This window comes from Triturus cristatus, chromosome 3_2 (genome assembly GCF_964204655.1).
Source record: "Triturus cristatus chromosome 3_2, aTriCri1.1, whole genome shotgun sequence".
Taxonomy (NCBI): Eukaryota; Metazoa; Chordata; class Amphibia; order Caudata; family Salamandridae; genus Triturus; species Triturus cristatus.
Window position 1 is genome coordinate 779,179,452 of NC_140584.1, and position 19,947 is coordinate 779,199,398.

Genomic DNA, 19,947 nt, shown 5'->3' on the forward strand with positions numbered 1-19,947 from the left:
TTGCAATGCACCAATCACCAGCCCATTTAGACCTCCATCGTCCTTTATACCATTGATGCCAAAGGATGCAATCGATGTATTCAGTGACTGTATGATAGAGGATTTAAAGAAGCTAAATCGGGAGGTTATGCAACAAAATAGACAGCGTAAGCATGCTGAAATCCAATATACTAAACTCATTCAAAAATTACAACAACATACAGAAGTCATCATAAATAAAGCAGATAAAGGTGGGAATATTGTTTTATGGCCAAGATTTATGTACTTGGAAGAAGCAGAGTTACATCTTAATGACATTAATTGTTATCGAAAAGCCAGTTTCCAGGATTAAGTAATAAGGAATATGTCTTCAGTGAATTGGCACGATGGAAACGTTTGGGTCTATTATCTAAAAATGAGTACAGCTTTCTAAAAAATGAACATCCTATGACTCCCTTCTTATATTTTATTCCGAAAATACATAAAAATGTGGTACCAGTCCCAGGTAGGCCGATTATTTCGGCTCAGAAAAGTTTGTTGCAGGCAATGTCAAAATATGTTGATAATTTTTTGCATGAATTTGTTGAAAATTTGCCATCATTTATCAAAGACACTGGACACTTTTTTTTAAGTAAATTGAAAACAGTTACATGGGATGAGGAATGTTTATTAATGGTGATGGACATCAGCTCACTGTACACCAGTATTCATCATAGTGATGGTATTAATGCAATACGTTACTATTTGGATAAAAGAAGTATACACATGTATGAACATAATAAGATGCTAATTGAAATGATAGAGATCTACTTAACCCGTAACTACTTCCTATTTAATAAGGAAATATTCCAACAATTACTCGGAGTGGTAATGGGAGCATGCTTCTCCCCTAGCTACGCTTGTTTACACGTGGGCTGGTGGGAGGAGCATGTACTAAGAGCTACCCATAAAAACAATCTTGATCAACATGTTCTTCACTGGTGGAGATTCATAGATGATGTTTGTCTAATTTGGAAGGGTTCTATAGAAACAGCTGAAAACTTTGTTAAAGACCTTAATGAAAACACACTTAATTTGAAATTAACATCGGATATTAGTAAAGAAAAAGTGGAGTTTTTGGATGTGGAAATCTACATAAAAGAAAACAAAATTCAGACTAGATTACACAGAAAATTAACGGCTGGAAATTCCATACTTCACGCTAATAGTACACATCCCAGACACCTTATACGAAGTATTCCCTATGGTGAATTTTTAAGAATGAAACGTATTTGTAGCCATGATGATGACCTAAAAGATTGCCAGACAGAAGCCTTCAAGAGATTTTTAAACAGGGGATACAATGCTGGAGAGTTGACCAAAGCACTTGATAAAGTGAATAAAACTATTGAAACTGGTCACTCTTCCAGAATTTCTAAGATCCCAACTACTTTTGTGCAAATTGAGGTTGATGATGATACGACCTCTATTGAGCCAGTTGATAATATAGGATTAATAACTAATTTCTGCAGACAAGAAAGAAAAGTCCGCAAAATCTTATACAAGAATTGGCCAATTGTTCGGTCAGACATTACAATGTCACGGATCTTGCCAGAACTTCCAAATCTTACTTTTAGAAGAGCGCCCTCAATGAGGGATGCACTTGTTAAAAACAGCCCTAAGGTTATAACCTCCAATACCTGGCTATCAGCAGGATCTGGATTTTTTAAATGTAGTTCATGCCGTGCATGCAAATTTGGCAAAAATACTTCAGAATATATCACAGCTTTTAGTTCAGAACCGGTTAAAATACAAGGACATTACACCTGCAGAACAGATTATGCTATATATGTTTTAGAATGTACATGCCATTTACTATATGTAGGAAGCACTAAACTGTAGGTGTATAACCGGATTTTACAACATCTTAGAGCAGTGGTCAATTCGGATCCCAACTATCCAGTAGCCAGGCATCTGAAACTTGTTCACAATAATGAGCTGAATGATCTGAAGTATTTTGTTATTAGTTCAGTGCCCAAAAGTTTCAGAGGAGGAAATAGAGAAAAAAGATTAAGGCAAGTAGAATCGGAATTTATTATGCTACTTGACTCAAAAATGCCAAATGGACTTAATAACAGCGATGATTTCCACAATTTTTTATAGGATGACAACAACTAATAATATGGATCTCTATTAGGCTTCTTAAATAGGTCTTATCTACGTTCTATGGCCGGTATTTTAGTCTAGTTTTATCTGGATTTTATCTGATCAAGGTTGGGGATATTGCCGATTTTTAATCTGGTGATTTTAGCTTTATTAAACATGTGTATTGGCAGTATAATAATAATTGTTTTTAAGATCAATAGCTGCTATATTTATTCTGCTATTTATATGTTACATTGAAGAGATGATGGATTTTTCGGTGATGTTCTCATTTTACTTAATTTCATCTTTTTTTTAGATTTTATTGAGTTTTATGGGATTTGTTACCGGCAGATTTTATCTATGTTTTAGATTTACATCATATAAGATCTAATTTGCAACTCAATTATTGTGCTAGTATAGACTTTGGATAAGGGTTATTTTACCTTATCTTATAAAGTTATGTACTAATATTTCTTTTTTTCTCATCAGATACATCCAATAACTAATTCTTGAAAAAGGAACGTGACGCTATATGATTGCTAAAAATATTATGAGACTTGATACAAAGGAAAAATTCTGAAGGGCATCTTTATTTATGCTGTTACCTAATGTATTTATATTTATCTTTGTGGGAACATTTGATTTTTTGCACTTGCACAATTGCACTTTGCTTGTAACTTTTTTGCACCTAATGATGTACTGACTAAACTGAAATATGAAAATATATTTATAAGTACCAGTGTTTAGATATCATAGAGGCCAAATATTGCAATTTCAAGTATTCTGTTTACGAATAGGAGATTTTAGTGAATGGAAACTAAAATCATAATACTATCTTTGCCAAGGAGCACTATGCTATCATTTTCTGTTCTATTGTGGATTAAGAATAGCTTGTTTATGTGTTATTCGTGTTACTATAATTGTATTGGAGGTAGATGACCCTTTAATTAGATTTGCACTCTGTTTGTATTAACCAATTGGAGCATCAGTACCATGTGCCATTTTAAGTTTTCACTTTATATTTGCACTGATAGGTCCAGTGCGCCATGTGATCAAGACTGCCGTGGGGCAGTCGAAACGCGTCAGGCTGGGCACTTGCTTGTTAAGACTTTTTGCACTGGCACGTTTTTAATCTGCAACAATAAAAGAAAACCCTTTTTTTCATCTTGTGGTCCGTACCTGTTTTTGCGCCCGTGACTGGGATTGCTTCAGGATTGTGGCTTTCATATATATATATATATATATATTCACTTAAAAAACCATAGGTTTCTCACAGGTTATAGTTAGGTGGACATTTCACTCGTAAAAAACCAATGAAATTCCCCCATTATAGTTAGTTCAGATAACTATAACTCGCGCGCCCGCAATCCACTGCTCATGACGTCACATAATACATCACTCATAACATGGTCAGTGGCATCACTCATGACATCACTGATGATATCATCCTTGTGATAGAGTGGCGGTCGCGCGAGTTATAGTTATCTGAACTAACTATAACGGGGGAATTTCATTGGTTTTTTACGAGTGAAATGTCCACCTAACTATAACCTGTGTGAAACCTATGGTTATTTAAGTGAATTTGCAAGGTTTTTTAAATGCTAATTCCTAACTATAACGCGTGTGAAACCTATGGTTTTTTCAGTGAATTTGTATGGTTTTTTAAATGCTAAGTTATGTATTTATTAATATATATATTTTTTTTAAAGGTATTTCACCATGCGCGCAACGTGCGCGCCCCGTGCGCGCACCCCGCAGATTTTATAAAAAAATATAAAATGTTTATTTCACCCATGGGGGTCCTTCTGTGACCCCCTGACAAAGGCTAGGGGGTCAGGAACTCTCTTCCCTGCCCCCTTTTCACGTTTTCCACCTTTTTTCCCCCTTTCCTTTTCAGTGCGAGAGATAAAATGGCGGCCGACACTTCCTGATTTCGACCGATTCGAATGTTGACTGACATCTAACAACCAATCAGAATTTCGCTCGCGCACGGCACCGTGTGCGCACTGTGCGCGCACGGTGCACGCGTATAGATATTTATATACTTTTAAATGCTACCCTGAAAGTCTCGGGGTGATTCGTCAAGCGGGGGCCGAGAAAAAAGGGGGGTCCCAAAACGCGTTTTCCACATGCATTTTTCCATAGGACCTTTAGTCGAAGGTACAGCCCGAACGGCTGAACAGAATTACTTGAAATTTGGCAGAGAGGTAGTCCTCAGGTCAGGCATGTGCCTTTTGCATATATGGTGTCAATCTGTTCAGTAGTTCCTGAGAAAATAGCATTTAAAAGCATATATACATCTATAAGCGCGCACCGTGCGCGTACGGTAAAACTTACCGTACGCGCACTCTGCCGTGCGCTAGCGCGATTCTGATTGGTTGTTAGATCTTAGTAAACATTCGAATCGGTCGAAACCAGGAAGTGTCGGCCGCCAGTTTGTCTCTCGCAGTCTGAGGGGGTGAAAAACAAAGGTGGAGAACGTGAAAAGGGGGCAGGGTGGACAGTTCCTGACCCCCTAGCCTTTGTCAGGGGGTCCCAGAAGGACCCCCAGGGGCCAACATTTCCTTTAATTTTATAGCGAAATATCGCGTAGTACGCGTAGCGTGCGCGCATGGTAGAAACAGAAAAATTCCGCGAACTGCGTAACGTGGGCGCACGGTGCGTGAAGCGCACCATACGCATACGGTACGCAAAGCGCACCGTGCGCGTACGGTACGCGCACGGTGAAAAACCTTAAAAAAATAAATAAATACATAGCTTAGCATTTAAAAAACCATACAAATTCACTGAAAAAACGATAGGTTTCACACACGTTATAGTTAGGAATTAGCATTTAAAAAACCTTGCAAATTCACTTAAAAAACCATAGGTTTCACACATGTTATAGTTAGCTGGACATTTCACTCGTGAAAAACCATTGAAATTCCCCCGTTATAGTTAGTGCAGGCAACTATAACTCACGCGACCGCAATCCTCTGCTGATGACGTCAGATATTACATCACTGATGACATATGTGTCTTTCTGAAAAAAAAATATTTGTAATATATGTATAGCTAAAAATTAATGGAAGAAGACATGGGTAAATAAGTGTCTAAATACAGTGATGTAATATCTGACGTCATCAGCAGAGGATTGCGGTCGCGTGAGTTATAGTTGCCTGCACTAACTATAACGGGGGAATTTCAATGGTTTTTCACGAGTGAAATGTCCAGCTAACTATAACATGTGTGAAACCTATGGTTTTTTAAGTGAATTTGCAAGGTTTTTTAAATGCTAATTCCTAACTATAACGTGTGTGAAACCTATGGTTTTTTCAGTGAATAGAATCTGGTCACCCTAGTATGGCGCCTCTGAACAAAGCATACACAAAGCTGCTTTCAGTGCTTAATCCAGATCTTCTGATTGATATACCCTCTAAACATTCTGTTTCCGTGGCAACACTATGAGTACCACAAAATAATGCACAGAAGCAAAGAGTGTGAGGAATGCTTAGTGTTTCAGTCCAGCAGTAAAAGGTAACACTGGTAAGCAAATGTGAACAACTGTTGTGCTCAAAGAATTTTCTTATGTGCCTCATACAACAAAAGGTGTCATTTGTACTTACTGGACAGAAACTGCTCTCCCTTTGTCCAGTGTGTGCCGATCCAGCAGGCGGCACGTTGTATATAAGCCCTGCATTTAGAGGCTCCTATAAAACTGAGGACGGACACATCACTACCATCCACAATGGGCAAGGTAAGGAACTACTCTTTGAGGTGCATTTGAGGATAAATGTAAACAATAATAGTAAAGTTGTCCTGGAAAGTTTTTTTCCTTTTCTACTTGCTGGCGTCGTAGTTCCGTAAATTATGAGGTTAGTATTATATAGTTTATGACTACTTAATGTAGCCTAAACTGATGGGTAATATAAGGATTTAAAACTGCGATCTCCGACGTGGGATCACTAGTGCTCTGAGCCATTGTACAGTGAAAGTTGGCGAGGGCTTGTAAAAGAGCAATTGGTGCCAGTCTGGGTTAAAAAAAATGAGTGGAGTCCAGATCACTAGACTAACTATGAATATAAATTAGGACGCACTGCAGGTAGAAGAGAGATCCATTTGTGATACTTATGCAATTTGATCCATTTTAAGGTTGGACTGTGCCACTGATTTAAATGCCAAGAATCTGCTTCTGCCTGCTCTGCACACGCAATGCCCCATCTGCGTATACACTGCCCGCTCCCACCCAGCTCGCATGCTTCCCCTCGCTGCTCCACCCCCCTCTAAACACGCGCCGCATGGGATGTGAGGGAGCACGCGCACAGCACGGGCGCGCTCAGAACAGAAATGAGGTTGGTAGGTGTTCTGACACGAGTATTCAGTCACATGCTGAATTGATTCACAAAACCGACACATTTATCAACAGAATAACAACTAGATTTAACGTAATACAGGTGTTTTTTGCCTAATCAATCACTTGGTAGACGTTTTACTAAAAGTACGTTTTAAAATAAAGTCCCATAACTTGGTATCCACTTTTTGCACGTGCCGATGCGGTGAACGCAAGGTAAGTGGTTTTTATTTGTTTTATTTTTCCCATTCCGTCGTCTGTCAAGCCCCCCTCCCCGCTCTTATCTGCGCCAGCCGCGCCTGCTCATACCTCTCCCAAACTAGCAGTCTCACAAACCCTAAATGCACTTCTTACCTGTCACAAACCACCAGCAAATCCTATAGGCACTACTGTTAAATAAAAGCACCCTTTCATTGATTGGTGAGTTTGTACTTGTGACAGTGCAGACAGATGAATGGGTTAATGTGAGAATGAGTGAGTGGGTGGGCGGATGAGTAAACGCATGAGTGCCTTTATGAGTGACTGAGTGCTGAACGATGAGTGATTGAGTGCATGGACACATGGATAAACACTGGTTGGACGCACCCAGGCACCTTCAATGCAGGCTGATTGCCTTTGCCATTTCTTGCGTATGTTTAGTGACATCGGTCAAATACTTCAAAAATGAGTGCAGGGCACGAATGAACAAGAAGCAAAGTTGCAGTTGTGTATAGCGATGTATAAATGCATCTAATTATGCGTGTGTCTGTAAATGCACAATAATAATGATTTACCTCATAACATTGTATTCATAGTGCCTGGAGTAGCTCACTTGACAAATTTAGATGGAGATACAGTGAATGTGAAATCTGTTATCACAGAAATCATTGTCTGAGCCAGCTAGAAGGACTATTGGAGTGACCTACAGATCGTATGTTTCAATCCTTGCAAGTCCAACTCAGACTTTCACCTTAACAAATTCAGTTTCACTAAACCATAATTTCTACAGTGCTAAGAAACGTCAAATGCAGGGGAATTATGTGAACAAGATATTATACATGGAAAAAGAATATATCTTCTTGCTTGAAGTGGGGTCAGCGAGACCTTCACCTATGCACAGAATTTTAGATTAAAAAAATGTGTCTTACATATCACAAGCTGATGTATTGTGATCTGCCGATTAACGGAGCGTAATAATGGACCAGAAGGTAATCCTGGTGCTAAGAGATCACTGGAAGGGCTAACAGAACAGACGATGAACTAGAAATTAGGCAGAAAAAGCCACATTTTCAGGGCTTCCCTAAAATCGCGGCGATTTCAGGCCAGATACATCGAAGCGTCAGAGTTGCACTATTTGGTCTCCCATAGAGAGGAGGAGTAGCTTTGTAACTGTGGTGAGCTTTTCGAATGGAAATCAGAAAGGATGGATGAGCTGAGAGAGCGAGGGAAGAGGGTAGTATGTACATTTGGAGCGAGGATAGAGGAGACATTTCTCATAAAACGTCAAAGGACCAACAAGATTAATTTAGACTGGACAGCCAATGAAGGGGGTCAGGTACAAAGATACATATGAGTGACGTGAGAGATTAAAGATAAATTGTACTCCAGTGTTTTGGATTCGCTGAAGCACAGAGAGAAGACAGTCTGGTACCCAACATAAAGTGAATTAAACGGCTTTGAGCCTTGATCGAACAATGACCTGAACTCCCTTTCGATAAGTTGTAGACAGAAAAGTATAACAGGAGGAATTTTCCACAATAGCAGTAGTTGGTAAAAGGAGGAAAAGAAAATCTTGCTCACTTGGATGTTATAAAGATTTTTGTCACCCAAAATCTTAGCTTTTAAACTTTTGCTTCTGGATGAGGAAGGGTTCTCCAGGTTCTGTGGCCACCAAAGTATAGATTGCCATTTTTTATGCGTTAATTTTGACAAAACTTGTTATTCAACCTGAATAAATAATAATTTTCTCAAATTAACTCAGACATTAACAAGACTTAGGCATGATTAAAGCTAGATTAAGTTCTGTCAGGATTTTAATCTCACACAGATGACCTTTCTTCCATGTAGATCACCTTCTACGAGGACAAGAACTACAAGGGGCGCTCTTACGAGTGCAGCAATGACAGTATTGATTTGAAGTCACACTTCAGTCGCTGCAACTCCATTAAAGTTGGCAATGGCTCCTGGATCATCTACGAGAGCGCTAACCACAAAGGCAACCAATACTTCTTGAAGAAGGGAGACTACCCTAACTATCAGCATTGGATGGGCTTCAATGACTCGATTAGCTCCTGCAGCATGATCCCACATGTAAGTATCACCTGATTATGTTTCCAATCTTATGCACTCATTTCTACATAGTTGAATATGAAACAGTATCTCTACCTAGCACCTGCTTTTTGGTTCTGCATAATCTCCTTTTTTATAAATACACATTTTCTATTTTCTCGGTGCACATACAACTATAAATCACTTTCTGGAACATTGGAGTACTCAATTTAGGTCTAAGAAGATTTATTCAACACCAAACTGATTTCTTGGATTACTGGAGGGTGAAAAAAAGGCATTACATAATATGAATCTGAGAGGATTTTTCTAAGTTTATATACTGGATAATGACTGTCCCCGAGATTATTTTGCTCCAATTTTGAAAATTGCCCCTGTGACAAAATGTGTTCCATCCATTTACTCCATCCAGATTTTTCACTTTATGATCACATGGCTTTTAGTCCTTTACTGTGGGTGAGTCTCCCTATCTGAGCCTCACCCAAGGTAAAATCCTGGTAATTTGACTGAGCATGTTTACTGCCAGTGTCCGCCTTGTAAGATAAGTCTGCTGCGGCACAAGTAGGTTAAGGGGCATTGGGTTGGTTACATATGAACATGAGTGCCCGAGCATGTGCACTCGTGTACGGGCTGCACGTGCGAAATCACGGTTTTGCACAGCCCTGTAAAAGAGGAAAGGAAGCCTGGTGCCGAAGGGACCCTCCCAGGGTCTGACCTGCGGCTCTCCTTCTAATATTAGTGTTCAAGGAAACAAGAGTGACCCATACGTCCTTGCAAACTGGGTTTGCTAATATTAGTGGGTTTCCTATATAGTTCGGTAGGGTTTCCTCGATTACTGGGTTTACCGTATTATACACATAGGTAAAATCTGTCTTGAAATGCAGTTTTGCTCTATGTGAGTATGCATAGTCCAGTGTGGTATCAAACTGAGGTGAAATATGCATGCTGATCTTGAAGGTGCAGGTCTCAATAACCTAACTGTACACCTTATGGGTCTTCCAGAATTGACATATTTCTCTGGCTCAGCTCAGAAACAGATTCTATCTTCATTATGTATATATTTGTTAATGAATGTGCAGTATTTAGTAGTGTGTATGTAGTAAATGTACTCTTCTTTTTTTCAAAGAATAAGCACTGACTGGACAATGATCTCTGGATTATTGTTATTGTGTGCAAGGGAACAGTGATTACTGGCCCACAATGCCTCCCCCTGCCCTGAGTGGGCCTGACTGCTCTGCTCCGCCTCCATGAGACAGTCAAGTTTTAAAATGGGGTGTTTGGTTCCCAGTAAGGTGACAATTGTAGAGCTGTTATGTCCACATGCCTCACATCCTGCACAACTAACAACTCCATTTCTTGCAGCCACCTATCCCATAGCTGATTTGTTGGATTAATGTAAGGTGAATAACACCCATAAGAACTAATCAGATCTTTCAAAGGAATGACAACAGTTGAAGCTGGCAGGATTTTCTTTCAGTGCATATACTGTATAAATGAAAATTCCCTGCATTATTCTGCTCTAATTTTGAGAACAGCCTCCTATCTATTAGCGACCCAAATTTAGGGCCTGATTTAGAATATGGAAGGAAGCTCATCATCCATCGGGGTGGCTAAGGTAACATCAAGGGCACCAAATAAACTACAAGAATGTTCTTTTTGTAGGAATTACCCTTGGAATTATGGACCAACTCTACGTTGCTTAAGTGTAAAATGGTAAATTTATGTTACCCTATAGCAAATACTTGGTTAGATCCTAAATAAAGAGACAATGCTGTAGTTGTCCTGTTGACAGTCTTCAAAGCATTCACCTTCAGACTCCATGATGTGCCCCTCTTTTGAATTACTCAAGCTTCCAGATATTTTATTTGAAAGAAGGCAAGGGAAAATACCATCCTATTTGCTAATATGATGCATTGTTGAGAAAAACCCTTCTATTTTAGGTATACAAATGAAGTTGAACCATTTCCTCTACTTCCTTGTTTGCAAGTACAATGGGTCTTGTTAGAAATGGGATTTCTGGTTGGATAAGGCTTGCGCCAAAGTCAGGCAGAAACCACCACTCTAGTCAGGGCAAGGAAGTTACACGCCAAAGATAACCCCTGCTCACCCCCTTGGTAGCTTGGCACGAGCAGACAGGCTTATCCCTGAGGCGATGTGTAAAGCGTTTGCGCACGCACCCAGCAACAACACCCAAGGCCCACCACAAAGGAAACTCCACACAAGGTATTATATAAAAATAACCTTTGTATTATACACAACACATTAGATAAAAACACACACTTTACAATGTGCCAACAGGCACGGGCAGAATTTACAAGGGATTATATATACAGGGGACAGGGCCACATGGACCACTGTCAGGAATTAGCACTCTTTAGAAATAGCACTTAGAACGGAGGAATAATATTTTAGAACATAGCACATACAATCACTGTAGCACTAAAAATAGAACATATAGCACACAACCAGTAGGGGGCGGGGCCAGCATTGTGTGTGGAAAACCCTGTCCTATTCAGGACCCAGGTGTACTCCTCCCACCCATCTAGCTGCTGATCTCCCCATTCACCACTGGGTGACTCATCCTGACTCTGGGGAATCCCTATCCCGTCACATGACATGACCAGCCAATCACGTGACAGACACACTGCACACAGAAGTGCCCACCTCTAGAAGTGGCACTTCCACACTAGGTACACGCACGCCGCACACATCATCGCGCAGCATTCACTCCCACGAGTCCGCACATACCAAACTCGGGCCTGCACACCCCACGCATCAGGAACTACTAGGGACACATACATTCCCCATGCATTCCTATGGGAGGGCAGGCCTATCTCACCACATGCACTCAGAGCACGCACGCACTTTACCCTGGGACACAGGGAAAGTGAGCATAAACCAATAACTCACCACACCAAGTCACCAGTAAAAAGCAAAAAAAGTTCAGGGGTGAACCTGCCAGAAGGGCCAAGTCCAACAGGTCTCAATTTGGCTCTGAAATGCTGTGGACTGGTCAGAGTTCATAAATATAGAAAACAAGTTTCAATTGCAATGCATCAATGTGATTTGTGGATGCGCTGTAATGAAAGTGCATTATTACCACATTGCTAACATGTTTGCCCCAGAAGAAGGGTTATCCCGAGAAGAAACGACTGCTTCTGGACATCATCTGCAGCATTCCTGCTATGAGCATATGAGCCTGCTTGAGCAATTACAAATAGGGCACACATATAGGAGACGCAGAAAAAGATAAGATCCACAGAATTTCTTCACAAATAGTTTGTGTGCTTTTGTGCATGGCCATTTTGGAATTGTTAGTGCAAGCCAGAACTATTGATTGATTGATTTTAGAGTTGTATAAGCAGACGGCGGCGTTTACAAAATGCAAATGATTAAAATGGCTCAGGACACCACAACAATGCTGTACCATTGGTTTTAGTAGAGACTTCACTTTGTTGCTGACTCATGACTTAATATCATGATTGCCTTCATCTTTCTGTCATCAGTTATTTCAAATATTTTGTGTTCTGGAAAAAGTAAAAATAATCATACAATTTCTGGATTCAATATGTTGGGCTTCAGCTGGGCAAATCAGTTGTATAAACTACAATCGAATGTCAAGGTCAATATAATTTCTGTGATTTATACTTGAAAGTACCTGCTGATTAGCAATGTCTGCTTAAAAATTGTTCTTTCGATAACATTTACTCAATCTAATTCCTCATACAGTATCACGGCTCCTTCAGAATCCGGATCTATGAGAGAGAGGACTTCCGAAGCCAGATGAGGGAGTTTACCGAGGAGTGTCCGGATGTCTTTGAAGAGTTCAACTACAATGACATCCACTCCTGCAATGTGCTGGAGGGTTACTGGATCTTCTATGAAGAACCAAACTACAAGGGACGCCAGTACTACCTGAGGCCTGGCGAGTACAGAAGATACAGTGACTGGGGAGCCATAAGCCCCCGGGTTGGGTCCTTTCGGTACATCAGAGACTACTGAATAAATATGCACTTGTAGATGCAATGCTACCCTCTGCCTTTAATAAAGTATTTGACTTATTTTAAATTGTGAGTATGAAGTTTTGTAATAGTCTTATTTAAACGTGGCTGTCAGGAGAATATGGGAAAGATAATTTTCAATCATATGCCGAAGATTTTTTCACTTATTTTACCATTTAACTTGACAATTCAAAAAGTAATATTACTGTGTGCATGTATGTGGTATTAATATAGCGCCCACAAAGCCAAAAGACTGCAGGCCACTGTACAAAGGCAAGCATACGGCGAGAGCAAACGTAGCTGTGCTCTGGGAGCAGTAGTGTACTTTTATGCTATGGTATGTTATGTAATGTCATGTCATGCCGTATCACGTCATGTCATGATATGTTATTTTATTGTTAGAAGTTGGGTTATTGGTTGACTGAGATATGTGTCCTGGTCAAGCAACAGCCACAATCCCTTGCATTGTGAACCACAAAAAGTCACTAATTAACCTGTTCTTAACTCTGGTTAGCTTGGCACAAAAAGCTGTCAGGCTTAACTTAGCGGCAATTTGTAAAGTATTTATGCAGCACACAAACAGTAATAATGTGAAAACACAACATAAGAAAAATCCCAAACCAATTTAGAAATTTTTAAGAAGATTTTTAAATAAATTATTTGACACCAAAACCACAAAAACTCAATTAGTATCGTTATGATTTGTTAAATTTTTAGTAAAAGCTAGCATCTAAAAGGTCAAAGCAGCAACCACGAACATCTAGTCGGACGAGACCGGGTAAAAGTAAAAAAAATATGGTCAACCGCTATGGAGCACAGTTCAGATACCAAAAATGGATTGGGTACGTTCAGCGCTTACCTTTGGACTTATTAAAATTCTTGAGAAAATGTTCTGAGAAAGTAAAGTTCAGCGGGACAAGGCTGTAGAAGGTGTCCAATGAGGGAGTGTTGTTGCCTTATAGCCTTGAGTCAAAGCAGCAGTGAAAATGTCTACATTCGGACTGAGTCTCTCAAATGGAAGTTGAAAATCTCCAGCGAGACGAGGTAGAGGGCTGTAGCTGAAGACAGTTCCATGAGGTTTGATACCCCTTTGGCGAAAGAATGCTAAAACAGATTTGCTGCTGTGGAGAAGAACTTAAAAGGGCGAAGCCTTGGAGTCAATCGGTCCGGCATTGCACCTTGGGTGGATAGGCAAGCAGGTTGGTCCCACTCTTTTCCTGGTTCTTAGAAAGGTTTTTAGCCAAAGATGATTGAAGTCCCCATATTTGGATTCTGGCTACCTGGGCACCTTTGTCATTACTTCCAAGGGCCCAGAACTAGATGGGCACCACTTCAAAGGTCAGGATTCACTCAAGCTGGGTCCAGGTGTGGGTTCAAGATGGAAGAAGCCTTTTGTGTCCCTGTTGCTCTAAACAGAAGGCTAGCAAGGTAGCCTTTGTGAGTCACTCTGGAGGTCCTGGGACAGTTGAAGATCTAGTCCTTTTCTCCAGGCAGAATGTAGCACAGCAGCAGGAGAAAAAGGACAGCAATACAGCAGGTCAGCAGTCTTATAGAACAAGCAGTCCAGCAAAGTGGCAGTCCTTCTTGCAGCACAGCAGTGTTTCTTCCTGGCAGAGTAGCCACAGGTTCAGAAGTGGACTGAAGATTTGGGGGCAGATTTACAAGCCCCTTGCGCCACTTTTGCAACACTTTTCCCAAGTTAAAAGTGACGCAAAAGTGGCGCAAGGGGCTTGTAAATCTGCCCCTTGGTGTCTGAGATCCTACTTTTACACTCTGTTGCCCTGGTTCTGGCAGGGTTGAAAAGCTTCTAGACAGAGGCTTTGAAATGCATGGAATATTCTGCCTCCCGTACCCTGGCTCCAAGCTGACTGAAGTGACAATTCAGGGTCGTTAGGGAGTAAGTGGAGCTGTGCTCATGTCTACCCCAATCCTGCCGGCAGATGGCCCATTCGCACACACTTAATTCCTCTATTGCTCTATTGTGTGGCTGTCTGGGAGGAATTCACAAAGTCTGTCAGTTGCTCCCAGTCATGTGACCCAGGCTAGGTTATAGGCACAAAAGGGCTAAGGAAAGAAAAATGACAACTTTCTAAAAGTGTCTAACAAAGGGAAAAGCCTGAAACTGTTTAATTTTGGTTGGCGTCTTCCAATTAATGCTAGATCAAGCAATTTATTTTCGTTTGAACCGGTGCTTTATTCATACCTTTTCTTTAGTTTTGCTTTAGTTTTTTGTTGTGTGCTCAAAAACAGAAAAAGACAATAAAGTCTAAATACAGAAAGTTCATATGTACATTTGATTCACAAAACATTAAACGACGATACTGCATTTTAAATACACAATATGGACAAACAGTAATGGGAAAAAAATCATAAATGGGAAAAAATCATAAACAAACAACTAATACATTTCTAAGAAAAATATGTGAGCAAATTTGTGAGCAGAAACGCAATTTTACCATTAAATAGGGCTCCTCATTACAATTCCAAAGACACCAAACATGATATATCGACAAGTTCCCAATTGGAAATTACAGCAAATTAAATGTTATAGCGAATCCCCAGTGTTATCCTATGGGAGGGGTAGGCCTCACAGTAGTGAAAAACAAATTTAGGAGTGTTTCACCACCAAGACATGTCAAATATAATAGTACATGTCCAAACCTTTAATTGTACTACACTCTGCCTTATGGGTTTCCTATGGCCTACCTTAGGGGTGACTTAAATGTAATAAAAAGGGAGTTTAAGGCTTGGCAAAGGGGTTTAAATGCCAAGTCAACATGGCAGTTTAAAACTGCAATCAGGCTTCAGTGGCAGACCTAGGACATGTTTTGAAGTGCTATTTAAGTGGGTGAAACACTTCCTACTTCCTACTCCACTTTTTGCTGAATTCATTTTTGTTTGCCTTAGGATTCTGTGCACTTTACCACTGTAGCCAGTTCTAAAGTGTTTGTGCTCTCCCCTTAAAACATGGTAGAATTGGCTTATACTCAATTAGCATATTTAATTTACTTTTATTAAAGTGAAACACATGTGCCCAGGGCCTGCAAAACTGATTGTGACACCCAATTAAGTAGCCCTTTAAATATGTCTCAGGCCTGTCATTGCATAACCTGTGTGTGCAGTTTTAACTATCATGTCGACCTTGCAAGATAAACCTCTTGCAGGCCCAAACGTTCCTTTTTAATACATATGAGCCAGCCTTAGGGACATAACAGGTTCCCCACAGCTCCTGGAAATGTCTTCAACAAGCTCCTGGACCCTGGTTGTGGTTCCTCGGGCTCTTTAAATCAAGCGTTTGAGCTCTTCGTGACTGCAAAAGGGTCCATTTGCACCAGAACAGCGTTGCTCGCACAAAGAATCAGCATTAGCCGCCACAAGTTCACCTCCTCGCATAGCAAGCATGGTCCACTCGCGTGGGCTGCCACAGCAAGGCCCCAGTTGACCCATCCATGATGCCTGGCATGCTCCTTGTGCCACGCCAACTACCACCAACGACGTTCTCCTTGCTTCCGTCGCTTTTAGGACTCTTGGCACAAAACATGAGAAGATAAACCTTTAGCAGGACTAATCTGGGACTGTATCCAGCCCGTTCCCCATAGCGGTTGGCTTGAACTTTTGGATTTGACCCAGTCTAGCATGACCAGATATCCCCGGTTGGCGCTTTATGTTTGTAGGCACTATATTGCAGTTTATTTTCTAAAAATTCATAACTCTGCTTCTACTGCTTCAATTTCTGTTGTTTTGTTCTTGCTTAGTTCATCAAAATAAGCTCTATTTTTCTAACACGGTGTGGGGTCTTTTTGAGTAGTGTTTTCACTGTTTTACTGTTTGAAGTGTTGCACAAATACTTTACACATTTCCTAGAAGTTTAGCTTGACTGCTCTGTGCCAACTACCAGGGTGTTGAGTATGGGTTCATTTAGGGTTTGCTTGTGCGTTACCCCGACTAGGATTGTGGTTGCTGCTTGACCCCGGTGATCAGCAGCGAGGATAGGACTTGTGTTTCAGAGGGCCATACAGTGATTTGGTGTACACTACCATCCCTTATCTAAGACCAATTTGATTTTAAATTCTCCTTGATTGGCCGTTTTACTTTTTCAAAATTCTCTCTCAACTTGGCTGTTGTGTCTGTGACTTCACCTGCAAAGATGCAGTTCGAGCTGACCAACCTGGTGAGCTACACCATGGCCCAGCTCAATGAGTTTTGTCATTAGAGGGGGCTGCCCAACAAAAGGAGCACTAAGAAAGTAGAGGTCCAGAAAGCTTTAAGGGCATGGGCAGAAGCCCATCAATTCCCAACCACAGCAGATGACCAGGAGGGTGTGGAAGGGTCAGAGCAGGACCCACAGGAGGATCTTGGCTTGCATCTGTTGAGGGGGAGGGCAGCATTCTCCTAAGATTGGAGACCTCTACATGTGCAGGGAGCAGTGTGTCCTCCCACAACTTATCCCCAGTGGGTATTGTGGAGAGGAAGACAGAGAGGGAGTACAATCTGGAAATGGAGAAAAATAGGATGCTCATGGAGGTAGAACAAAGGAAACTGGCCATGGATAGATTATTGTTTTGGAGCTTTTGGCTCATGAGAGGAGCCTTAAGGAGTTAGACTTCAAGGCCAGACAGGCAGAGTCCAGCAGTGATTGTGGCAGCAATTCTTCCGTGCCTTCTTAAGAGAAGAGGGTCCACATTCCTAAAGGTCTGGTGCCTGACTTTGTTTGTGGGAGATGAAATTGATAGGTGGATTGAGGCTTATGAGATTGCCTTACAGATGCACAAGATCCATGAGGTGGACAGGGGGTCTTGTCTGTGGCAGCATATCTCTAGAAAGGACAGGGACACCCTACTGGCCCTGGAGAAGGAGGACATAATGGGGTGTCCTCCATGAAAGAGTCCCTTATCAGGAAATATGGTTTGACCCTAGGAAAGTAGAGGCAAAAGTTCAGGGACAGCCAGAAACCAGCCCAACAGACCTAGGTGATTTTGTTGATTCCTTTTGCAAGGCATGGGATGGTTGGGTAAAGGACAGTAAAAAAAAGCATCATCAGGGGATATAAAATTTGATTGCAAGGAAGCACATGTTAGGTCTTGTTTTCTAGGTCTGGGCCAACATCTGATTGATAGTAAGCTCACTGAGCCCAGGTTCCCTATAACAGAGTGAGGGGGAGGATGAGGAAGACATGGACAGGCCCCAGAGTAATGGGGGAGGAAAGGTTTCCCATACCCCTTCTGAGAAACAGAGAGGAAGTTCTGGTGGGCGATATCCCAGGGCTCCCAATTTCCACCACTTCTTTTTTGTCATTGCTGAGCTTGAGAAATTTGGTCTTCACCCATCTGGTCATGCAGACACTGAACTTGATTCATGTGTGAGGGGTCTTGTCTGAAAGGAGAGTATGAGTTGCATGTCGCTGCAGTAGGAGAGGATATTGATGTTGTGTGCTCAGATGACGTTGGCCAGAGGGGTCATGTATGCATTGACAGGGTCAGGCTGAGGGTGAACCTTGAGGCACTCCACTATTACTGCATCATAATGTAGTGATGTATTATCCTTTCAGGATGTGAAACATCAACTCTTTCTTAAATTGGATCAGAGTTCTGGCAGCCTTGATGGATACGGGGATGTGGTTCCAGGTCCTAGGTGAATAGATGGAAAAGACCTGCCACTTTGATTCTTCTTTTTTACCCTTCTTAGTCTCTATTCTGACAGGGTTTTGGCTGTAGGTGGACAGAGAGCCACCAAAGATGGAGAGCTTGTCTGCAAGGTAAGTGGAGGTACTGTTCATGATACTTTGTAAATGGCTCAGCTGAATTTGAAGATGGATTTCTAAAGAAAAAGGGGCAAGCCAGTAACCCTGCGACCAGTGTAGAACAATTATTAGGGGAATAAAGGTCCCTAAGGGGGAAGTCTTAGCCTTAGCTTCCTTGGCAGAATTAGGACAAACTATCAATAGATTTGTTTAACCTGGGACTCAAACACAATTTATTCAATACGTTTCTTATATTCCATTTTTAATAGATAAATTGAAAATATAAGGTGCTCCAAATAGTAATGTGGTGCAGTGTATGTGAAAAGGTGGTTATAATGCAAGTGCTATACAGAATGCAAATATATACATGTGACTGATCACGATAATGGTTGTTTGTACAACACTCAGGGGCATATTCTCAAGAACGTGTGGTAACCGTCGCAAAAGTTACTTAACGCAACCTACAATATCGCAGCCTATTGCGGGAAATTTACACCGTGTTAACCAAGTATTCACAACACGGCGGTACCATGCGATAGTCACCAGATAACGTGCCAAATGGCTACATTAAAATCAACGCCATGCTGCCAAAATGCGAAACACAAATGCCTAAAAAGCTGCGATGAGGCCAAGTGCAACACAAAAAGCTGGGAAAACCAGCCACAGCCCTGCAAATCCCACTCGTCTGGCAGGAAAATGCACTATAAAAGCAGAACAAGAAAAAGCACCAGAAACAATCCAAAGTGCGCAGCACCATGGATGCACCCTGACCCAGTGCAGAGGCCAACGCAAACCCCACATACCCCACAGACCACCAACAAGGTACAAGGGGGTCGGGGAAGGCCAGGGAGAAGAGGGAGAGAAAGACGGGGTGCAGTCCGCATCAAAACCAGATCAGTGTCATGGAGGTGACAGAACACTACCATTAACTGACCCACAAGTAGACCACCTGGAATGCAGTCGGAGTGTTGAGGAGGCCAATTGAGGAGGCCAAGAGTCACTGGCATGATGTGACAACCTAAATCAGGCACAAACCCGCCACAAACAGGAAGGCTGCAACGGCGACAGGAGGTAGCAGTCCTACGCCACAGGAGGAGCTGGAGGAAAGCTAGGCCACAGTCATCAGTGTGGAGATGATGCAAGGAGTAGGGAGTACGGACACAGCCCAAGAGGACCGGACACAACATCAACAGGGTGAGTAACGACCAGGGACTGGGGGGTCTGGGAGAGATGGGCACAATGGCACACATGCCCAACGAGGAGTAGCACACTTCACACCCACAATTACCCTGGATCATGTCCCTGATCCCTTTGGCACACTGCAGCACACTCACATAGCAAGAACAGCACACCCACATTGACGACAATGTGGTACAATGCGTAAAGCTGACACTGCAGAACAGAGGACACAACTGGCACCGCACACGCACAGAAACATGCCTACTACATCTGACAGAGCAGGAAACTGTGCAATGGAAAAGTACACGAACCACCTCACATCCATCATG

General features: G+C 41.7%; 1 protein-coding gene across 1 annotated transcript; it reads left to right on the plus strand.

Annotated features, from left to right (window-relative positions):
- The first annotated feature begins 5,783 nt into the window (after positions 1-5,783).
- On the plus strand, positions 5,784-12,766 carry LOC146858101 (gamma-crystallin-1-like). The gene is made up of 3 exons (XM_085646877.1): positions 5,784-5,839; positions 8,480-8,722; positions 12,428-12,766. Exons 1-3 carry the CDS (start codon positions 5,831-5,833, stop codon positions 12,698-12,700), a joined length of 525 nt encoding a protein of 174 aa, XP_085503003.1. The 5' UTR covers positions 5,784-5,830; the 3' UTR covers positions 12,701-12,766.
- The last annotated feature ends 7,181 nt before the right edge of the window (positions 12,767-19,947 follow it).

What these genes read in the sequence shown, in the direction of transcription:
- LOC146858101 (XM_085646877.1), top strand. An exon ending in CCTGCAGCATGATCCCACAT is followed by an intron (nt 8,723 to 12,427) that starts GTAAGTATCACC and finishes TTCCTCATACAG; the next exon opens with TATCACGGCTCCTTCAGAAT.